The sequence below is a fragment of the Apis dorsata genome, unplaced genomic scaffold (assembly GCF_000469605.1).
Source record: "Apis dorsata unplaced genomic scaffold, Apis dorsata 1.3 scaffold_61, whole genome shotgun sequence".
Lineage (NCBI taxonomy): Eukaryota > Metazoa > Arthropoda > Insecta > Hymenoptera > Apidae > Apis > Apis dorsata.
In genome coordinates, this window is record NW_006263361.1 from 484,582 (window position 1) to 494,658 (window position 10,077).

General features: G+C 36.0%; 1 protein-coding gene and 1 non-coding gene across 2 annotated transcripts in view; both read right to left on the reverse strand.

Moving 5' to 3' along the window:
- Positions 1-3,248, reverse strand: part of LOC102673585 — a 6,077-nt gene extending 2,829 nt beyond the window's left edge. The window contains exons 1-3 of the mRNA XM_031515309.1: positions 3,046-3,248; positions 2,725-2,978; positions 3-2,650 (exon numbers count right to left, since the gene is read on the reverse strand). Of these exons, the coding sequence (XP_031371169.1) occupies positions 3-2,650; positions 2,725-2,840 (2,764 nt within the window). The 5' untranslated portion in view covers positions 2,841-2,978; positions 3,046-3,248. The remainder of the gene's footprint in view (positions 1-2; positions 2,651-2,724; positions 2,979-3,045) is intronic.
- Positions 3,249-4,950: 1,702 nt separating this feature from the next.
- On the reverse strand, positions 4,951-5,032 carry Trnal-aag. Its single transcript has one exon. It is a non-coding gene; the product is annotated as a tRNA-Leu (tRNA).
- Positions 5,033-10,077: the final 5,045 nt, after the last annotated feature.

The following is a 10,077-nucleotide window of genomic DNA, read 5'->3' on the forward strand; positions in this document are numbered from 1 at the left end:
ACTTTCTATTTCGACTTTCTCCTCCTCGACTTCTTTTTCTTTAACTACCTCTTGTTTTATATGCCATTTGGGTAGTTTCATCAATTTCGAAATTTTATTATAAGTCTCTATAGGTAGTATCCGTTTCAAGAGTTTGATGTTATGTATGGGTGGCTGATCGGTGGAGAAAAGCAAATCAGAAGGAAATTTATCAGGATACAAATAACGTTTAGAATCAATTAACAACCTGACGAGATTCGTAATCATTCTATTACGCTCTCCTGTGGTCGGGTCGTCGTTCTCGCTATTTTTCGTCAACCGTTCCGAAAATTCTTTGCACAAGATGTTTAACATATCGGTGGACGACACGTTCTCCTCGAGATTCGTTAAAATTTCCACGATCTCGTCCGGACGTGTAAGCGGCAATTTCGTCCCGGCTCTCGATAAATCGGTCGCGAGTGGTGTTTTTAAAAGGCCATCGTCACGAGTCTCGTCCAATTCTCGTAATGTGTCCTTTGACGCGTCGTCGCGATATATTTCCGACTTGTTGGGCGTCGATGTTGATACGGAAAAGCCCGAGAAGCTGGTTCCCTTTCTGAGAACGTGTTGCCGCTTCTCCACGATCGTTTCACCTTTTTCAGCCGTCAATTTTTCCAGGACAGACTTCGCTTTCGTTAAGGGCCGAGGCGGCACAGGCTCCGCCTCGTCGCTCGATCTCTTCTTCTCGAGGACACTTTTAGGCCTTGATTTTTCCGCAACCTGCTCGTCCACGGAATCGCTTTTTCTCAACGAGGATGTGTCGAGCAGGTCGACACGATGTTGCAGAGTCGTCGGTTTACGGTTTCTCAGGGCTCGAAGGGGCTCTAAGCTCGGCCTGAAATTCGTGGGAGCATGACAGGGCGCCAAGTATTTCGGTTTAGGTTGATCGTCGCCGATCGAGGTCGCAATCGAGTCGTCTTCTTCTTCCTCCGTGCTCTCGTTGCGTAACGAGGAACGACCTTCTTTCGTTTGTTCCAGGGAAGCGACTTGCGTCCGATTTATCTCGATTCGAGCCTCCTCGTTCAAATTTGTCGATGCTGCCTCGTCGTGTTGCGGATCCCCTTTACCTTTCTTTGTAATCTCGTTACGCGAAGTCTCCGGTTCCGCAGTACTTTTTTGCTCCGCTGCGTCCTCTGGTCGTTTCTGTATTCCCTTCTCTTGGAACGAGGAAGCGGCATCCTCTGTAACTTCACTTTCAGGAACATTGGATTCCACGTCGTCGAATCCAACGTTTCTCGTTTCAACTTCATCGTTCAAAATTCTTTCAATTTCGTTTTTAAGACTTGGTATGCTGGTGGAAGTGGAAGTGGAATCGCTGTCTTCGAATGAATCTTTAAGCGACGTTACTTTGAATTTTTCATCATCTATAATTCTCTGCAAAACGGTTCTGGGTAGGGATATCTTTCGTTCGGGAGGAGTCTCGAACGATTTGTACATACACGGCAAACACCTGTCCCGATTTTTCCTTGGATAGGATAATTTTGGAATCGATGATAGAATACGAGTAAAAGGATTGCCCTCCAAGCCCTCTGACAACACGAATTCTGGATTAGGCGTCGATGTGTAACGAGATTCGGTGGGAATGCTTCTCGACGTTGACTCGTCGGATTTCAAAGCTCCGTTTTCATCGTCGATACCTGAAAATTCTGAATCCTCGAGTGATTTTTGTTCAAAAATTGTCGGCATCTCGCAAATACGAGACGATTCTTCGTTTAATTTATCTTTTTCAATCTGTTTACTTTTTACCAAAACTTGGTTGTCGTCATTACTTACCAGAAAATTTTCACTCGATCTCAAAAACGATCCTTGTTTTAAATGGTCGACGGATTTCAATTTGAAATCTAAATTTTTGTCCTTTGACAAACGTTTCAATGCTTTATAAGCAGAACGAGCGGTATACTTTAAAGAATCTTCGTTTGGTACTAAATTTTCCTTAATTCGTTTCATCGTGGATCGATCAGTGGAAAGTTTCTTTCTAATTTCTTTTATCGTTTTATCATTCTCATGTAGAGCCTGATCCTTGGTTTTGAGATCTTTTTCCTTCGATAATTTTAAATATTTCCGTAACTTTTTCAATGTTGATTGGAATTCTGACATCCGAGGATATTTAGTCAGAATTGGTAGAGTGGTAGAATTATTTTCTTGTATCTTCCCTTCATTTTGAACATTGAAAGAAGCCTGGATATGATCCACTTTACCAGGATGAATTCTACCGGAACTAGGTTGAGGACCACGGGTATTTAATTTTGGGATTCGTACATTTTCAAATGGTGTGGTAGAATAGCACATTGTATCCAGACTTTTTGGAACAGTTTGATGCGATCTCTTTAATATCGATTTTACGTTATCGAAACGATTTCTATTCGATTTAACGTTTGCTTTTATAAGATGTGACTTGTGCAAAGAATTGTCGGACGTATCGCGATCATCTAAGCAAGAATTAGAAAAAGAGTTGCGATTAAACGATTGATTCTCAACGAATGTATTACAATCAATAGAATTGCAATATTTTTTAGGAAAGGAATTGTAGGATAATTGAAGCAAAGGATTTCTTACTGCGAGTAATTTCTTTTCCTCTTCGTCAATCATTTTCATCCAGTAATCTCTTATACACGGAAGAGGATATTCCCATCTGATAATCAATAATTTTCTTAAAAATTTATTCACGATAATGTGAAAATATTTTCACGAGATTTATATACGTACCTTTTCCCTTTTACGATTTTCTTGTAGGTATATTTTCTCTTCATGCACGGAATACTCGTGTCAGAAGAACAACAAGAATTTTGAACACATTTAGAAGTGCTCATTTTATTAGTCATTTAAAAAATATTACTTTTAAATCTAATTCTAAATTATATATCTACGGGATTTTTATCCGCGAACTTTTACTTCAATTTCAACTATCGATCAAACAAATTTTGACCAAATTCAGGACATGCGCATACACGGTAAGAAATCTTAAAAGAAAAGAATTGCATTACATATAGGTTATATTACCATGAGAAAATACATGAAAGTACTTACCAATAATTTCTATTTGATCGATGAATGTTTAATGTTATCAGTTGTAGTAATAGCAATTTTCTTATTATAATGTAACTTATTAATTGTAGATAACGTTGTAGATAACGGATAAAATTCCTTTATAACGTTTATTAATTCAATATATTTTCCTTTCTCTCGTAATAGTGAAATATACTGACACTTGTGAATAAAATTAGATTTAAAATTGAAATAGATTTATTATTTAATGCATTTTTTTATTTTGTATCTCAGAGATATTATTTTAGTATTATACTCAAAGTTCTCACCATATATTAATACCGAAATCATTATCCAGAGATGTATTATAAAATTAACAATACAATATCTATAATTTTTAAATAAAAAGTTAAAATTAAAAATTAGAAAAAATTAAAAATAAAATTAAAAATTAATTAGATTAAATTAATAATAATTGAAATTATAGCAGTTTTGAAAAAGAAATAATGAAATAAATTTATTGACATTCTATACCTTGTTTATTATCATGTACCAAGAACAAGTATGAACAAGAAGGGTAAAGTAAGAAAAAATAGGGATATGGTAAAAAATATGAAATCAACGCCATCTTTATAGATGCCAATGAAACTATAATATACAAACAAGAAAAGCAAATAGTAGAAGAATAAAAAATAGAATTGATTCTTAGCATTATTTTTCGAATATTAAAAATATCTTTTCAAATAAGCATAGGATAAAATAGAATATAAATTGGAAACTAACACCATCTCTTAAGAGATAAAAATATCTTTCAATAAGCTCAAAAGATGGCACTAGTCATCAACTCTTATTCTACTTTATCTGTTTGAATAAATATTTTTAGCACTCAAGAGATGGCGTTACTAATTAATTCTTATTCTATTTTTATCCTTCTTCTATTATTTATTATTCTTATTATATTAGTTTCATTTGCGGCATTCTGAAGATGGCGTTAATTTCATAATTTTTACCCTATCTCCGTTCTTCTCTCTTTGTTTGCTTTCTTTATTGTACTAAACTGATTTATTGTAATTATTAAATTGAAAGATAATGCCAATTTCTATCTTTATTGTATCTAACATATTAAATAAAAATCCTAACAGAATTTACTTTTTATATATCATAAATATATACATATGTACTTAGATTATAGCTTGCCAGATGGCGTAAGAAACGTTGATTGATGCAACACGAAATTTGCATAAAATGTCATGTCTAGTCTGTTTTGATCTGTGTCTGTGATAAAAAGCATATGACTTACCGTGGATAATACATTAACACAGTAATAATTTTCTATCCATTAGTAATAACAATGAAATATACTGATATTTACGAATAAAACGCACGAAATCGTTACACTCACGAATAAACGTATTTTAAACATGGATAAAATACATATATACATTTTAAATGCGAAATTTTACATTATATCTGAAGTCGAAGATACAGTTTTGACGTATTTAAATAGGACAGTAATTGAAACAAAACTAATGTGACTTTTCTCCAGATAAGCATAATCTATTTTCTATTTTATTCAATTAATTTCTTGAATGTATAACAACAAAAAATATACTAATGTTAAGTTGTTTTACAAATTCTCATTTCCGTTTAAAATTGTGAATTAAATTAATAATTAAATAATTCGAATTTATCATTTGTAGATAACATCGAAGCATCACAAGTACTGATATAAGAGAATTATTAATCTTTCCATTTCATCATCCATTTCATCAATGTTTGAATATATCTATAATATACAAACAAGGAAACGATTAATTATTTGAATAAATAGATTTAGAAATAATTTGTGCGATGACAAAAGTTCAGAATCAATTTTATTTTAGTATTTATAATAATTGATACTTTTAAACGATTATAAAAATTTATTAATATATCGAAAAAAAAATTTGGCAGCGGTGGGATTCGAACCCACGCCCCCGAAGAGACTGGTGCCTTAAACCAGCGCCTTAGACCGCTCGGCCACGCTACCAGATGTGAGGTAGTTTTTTATAATCAGTTTTTTAACCAAATTGTAATACTTACATACGTTATATTTTTTATGTATATATTTCTATAGTTAATAAAAATAAATAATGTGTATCAGATATAAATTTATTAAATTCAATATCTCAATCTTTCTTCAGAGCTCATATTTGTTTAAATAAAACTTATTATACATATATTATATATATAATACATATAATAACAATATAAAGTTCTATTTTTTTTGTAATTATATTTTAAATACTTTATAATAATTTCATCGATTATATTTTTCGTATTTATAACGATGTTTGAAACATTGTTACTTAATCTTCAATATATAACCTTAATATTAACAATAAAAGTGAGTTAGACTTAAAGACATTTTTTATATTTTACGCCACCAAATTTTTATCCATGTCATGCTTTTTAGCATCTATGGCGTATTACAATTCTACATTAGGATCCCGTCGAGAGATAAATTCGTACTTTTGCTAGCCACATGTCGTGGGCGTAGATAGCATAGATTAGACAAAGGCAGTCTCCGGGCGGAGCTTTCGATCCACGTAGTTGGCGCATGCGTACAACGTTTTCTGTCCCCCACGCGCATCGTATTCTGTGAACCAGCATGTGATACACAGAAGCGAGAGGAACTAACGCATCTCTATTTTTTTTCGCACTTCGCGACGGCCATTTTGTATGCCGACTTAATATTCACCTCTCATTTTCTCCCTTCTCATCTGTAACTTTATATCGGCGCGATGAAGTTCAATTGTCACGCTGGTGGTCTTTTGTTCTCGTGGGCTTGAATCATAATCGAGTCAGTTAGCGCCCTTACGCAGCGAATACAAACGATTTCGGAGCGGATTAGTCATCGATCGGTAACAATAACCGATCTCCCTCCTCCTTTACGGCAAATAAATCGAAAGTTAATCCAATCAGACTTTACATACAGCGTTCGAACATTGTTTTGACAATGTATAAACAGTAAGTACGTAAGTATCTTATAAGGTTTCTTTATCTAAGTTTACTAAACAATACTTTATCTCCATAGATTTCTATTCTTTAATTTTCTTTTTTATCTATAAAAAAAAGAAAATCAATTTCGATTTCCAATTCATAATATCTATCTATGTTGTATATTTTTTTAAAAAATATGAATCAAATATCTTTTCATGTCAATACTTAACAATTAACAATTTATAATTTTTTAACGTAAAGAAACACGAATACAATACACGAGTATTTTCAATTCTCGCGGAATTTATATGTAACAGGCGTGACACGTTAGCGTCAAACGAATGTCATCGTGAACGATGTTTAATTAAACATTCGATGGTATTTATAGTAACGATAAGGGCGTTGATTAATCGAGACGAGAAGCATAATGGAAAGTCGGAATGTAGCAACGCTCGCGCGAACTCGACCGCGTATAGCAGAGAGTCTGAATAAGGCGTAGGAGCATCCTCGTGGTGAATTAATCATTTCAACAGCTGCTGTCGCATTAGCGAGAGCGGATAAGACAAATGAACGTCGTGGAGCTTGTTAAGACGTAATCCGAGAGATGCGTCTGCATCGCCTCCCGCTTCCACCTTCGTCGCCTCTCCGTCATCCTTCGCCACCACCGTCACATCCGTCGTCTCATCCGGGATTAGACGCTCGTGTATCGAGTCGCCATTTTCCTCGATGATCCTCTTTTGTTTACAGACCAGCCACAATCATTTGTTTTTAATCTGTTTTTCTCTTTCTTTCTCTCTCTCTCTCTTTCTTTGGGGATTGTCCTAGATAAAATCAAATTATTGCAATCATTGGAAATCTATCGGATATTTGGAATGAAAAAAAAAAAATCTGTCATTCGTCCATAAAGATATAATCTTCGGGTTCTTTTTTCGAGTTGAACATTGTTAAACACGAACGGTCGTTTCGTCAGTACCCACGGATTGAAAGATCCCCAATGGCAGATAGCGTCAATGCGGGCGCCATTGAACGATGTTAACGCAAATCTTGTGAACACGACGTGATCGTTGTCTTGTTCCCTTTTGTTATGAGAAGAAACTGGTTACTGGTAAATCGTATTGCATTTTATTTTTGTAAAGGGTTTGGTAAAATAATATCCGTATCTGTCGATCTGTTGGTTATATTGTTAACTTAAATTATTAACTTAAAGTTTACATCCTTTCGTAAAAAGTATCAATTCATCAAGAGTATTAAAGACGTCTTCGTTTTCGAAGAATTTTAATCGTAGATGCATTAGCGAGAAACTTTACGTGTTTCCATATCTGTCACTGTATAGATTTCGACTTTTCAAATACAAGTACGTAGCCGAAGAAGTTCTTCGATTCTACTTCGCTTTTGTCAGGCCGAGTATTGCGCCTCTCCATTTTGTCATCCCCTAGCGGGGTTTCAATGTTGTAACCATGGAGACGTCGCGTTTCCGCAAGGGGAACGTATAAAGGGTGTCGGGCGTACGTAGGCAAGTATGGTGAGGCTACCATTGTTAAAATTCGTGGCTGTACTACGTGTCCAATTTGATGATAATGAAAATACGATACAGTTTTGAGCGCGGTGCGATTGATGTGTCTCGGCTTCGTGTAACAACGTTACATTTTTCTAATTTTTATTTTTATATTTCTCAACTCTACATTACTCTTACGATCGTTATTGCTGTTTCCTTTTCTTATTTCTGGATATTTTTACAATATAAATTTTACAATATAAATATCTTTTTATATTTATTTATTTATAAAATAAAAGATTCGTCGATGAATTTGCAATTATTATCTTTTCGAGAGTAATTTGTAAGTTTGCTAGTGAAAATGTCGCAAAGGAGAATAGAATGATTGACGAGAAAATTCGCACTCGAGATCGTCAATCTTTCAGCGTTTATCGGCGCGTCCTCGCCGTTAAATGGCCAATGAGTTTCATAGGAGCCATTAAGGGGTCCTTGATTCGTAATGAGACTCTCAAGGAGAATCTTACGATTATCCCCCATTAGGACAATAGAGAGAATAATAGTAAGCCAGTCCGACGGACGTTTCATTTGAAAAGCAATGTAATATTTCTTCGAATTTCGAACTGTCAAATTTTTTTCTTCTCCTCGTATTAACAAACTTGCGTTTAATTGTCCGCATAATTTTTTAAATTCTCGTCCTTTTTAATTATTTTCACAAAATTTCGCAACGTTTGCTTAAAATGCGCGACATGCGTATCCTACGCGAGCGGAAAGAGTCAGAGAGGAGAGAGATTGAGAAGAAAAAAAAAAAGAAAAAAAAAAAAAAATCGACACTTTTCAAGCGAAGAAACCATTTGTTAGTTCTGGGCCATGTCACGAACGCAATTAGTGAGTGATTCGTCAAGCACTGCGAAGTCCTCCACAGTAATAGCGAAGGGCTCTTCAACTGCTCGAGTACTCTTCCGGTAGCGACTGCATTTTGATTTGTGCTTCAATGTGCTTCCTTAAAGTGCAAGTTCACACAAACCAACGAACATTGTGCTCCAACGGTCACTCTTTTATCTTTCTCGCCTTGTTCTTGTTCCTTTACCTTTTGCAACCGAGGGACACGGCATTTTGTTAACATCCCCGTCGTGGATTCCTCGTTTCGGTGGAACATTAAGTTAATTGATCCGAAAGACGAACGCTTGTTAACGTTTCACGCGCGTTCAATAGTAACGTTCATCCGACGGGAAGTGGATCGCCAAAGCTAACCCATATCTTTTTTCCTTTATTTACGTTTTCGAATTTCGTTCTTCTCCCCTGTTCGATAATTCAAAGCAACAAATCGCTTTTCTCGAAATACTTGAAAAAAAACGTTCAATCTTAGATCTGCGTGTAATTCTATATTCAGCTACCTTAAGTAGCTGGTGCATGTCTCGAATTGGATACGGATAAAAAGCGATACAAGAATATCGAAAACTGTCGTTTTACTTTGAGTATCGAATATCTGTGTTCTTGATCTATCTTGGTGGAAAAATGTGTTTTTCAGGGGAAAGAGATTCGATCTGTCGTCGTCGTCGTCGTCGTCGTCGTCGTCGTCGCTGGGACTGTTTACACGCGCGGGAAACGCGACTACGTTCGTTTAAAAGGTTTCGGTGTAACCAGACTCCCATTAAAGCAACACCTTTTGTAGCGAGAAACGGTATTGTGAAGATATTATTGTATGCGGCACGGAGCGCATTATAATTCATTGTGTTCTTTACAGTGAGAACCGTTCTTTGGCGCCTAGCACAACACCTGGTAGGTGTAACGTTGCCGCCATTTTCTATTATAAGGATAATTTGATACATATCGCGGGCAGGGTGTCACAATGGCTCAGTCGGGATTCTCCTATATTTCCGGTAGTAAATTCGTGACGATACCTATTGGCTAAGTTACGATGTTTGATAATCAAATTTTTTTTTTATATATATATATATTAAATTTTATCAACCCTACATCGTACCTTTAGATATTTGTAAAATGATTTTAAAAATAACAAGCACACGGTCCTTTTTCTTCCCATTTCAAAAGAAGCGAAGTCGAGGAATACATTATCAGGCGATACGTACATTTTTGCAGCGCGTATCGTACGCTAGTTCCATATCCAGTCGGATTTTGGTCACGTAGAAACCCCATAACGAAGTTACCCTAGAAGCTCCTTCTACGGGCGGACCGTCGTATAACGTGTCTCGATTCCAAGAGCTCTGTATACTCGAGAGCCCATAGAACCAAACTCAATATGGCGGAGTCAATTGGACGTTCCGTACTTTAGGGTTCTCTCTCTCTCTCCCTTCCTCCTTCTCTCTCTCTCTTTTTCCCTTACTCTCCCATCCAGTTTCCGCTCCTCGAACATCCGACTTTCTCTCGCTTTCTTTCTCTCTCTCTCTCTCTCTCTCTCTTTCTCTCTCTCGGTTGCGAACATAATGGAGACACAATCGACTTTGAAACACAATCGATAGTTACCGAGACCATGGAGAGAAAAATTCATGGCTCACCTACTCATCGACTTTGAATGGCACACACGAGGGCCACCCCCATGGTGCGAGCAATTCCCTCTACGATTCCGCCATAGAAGC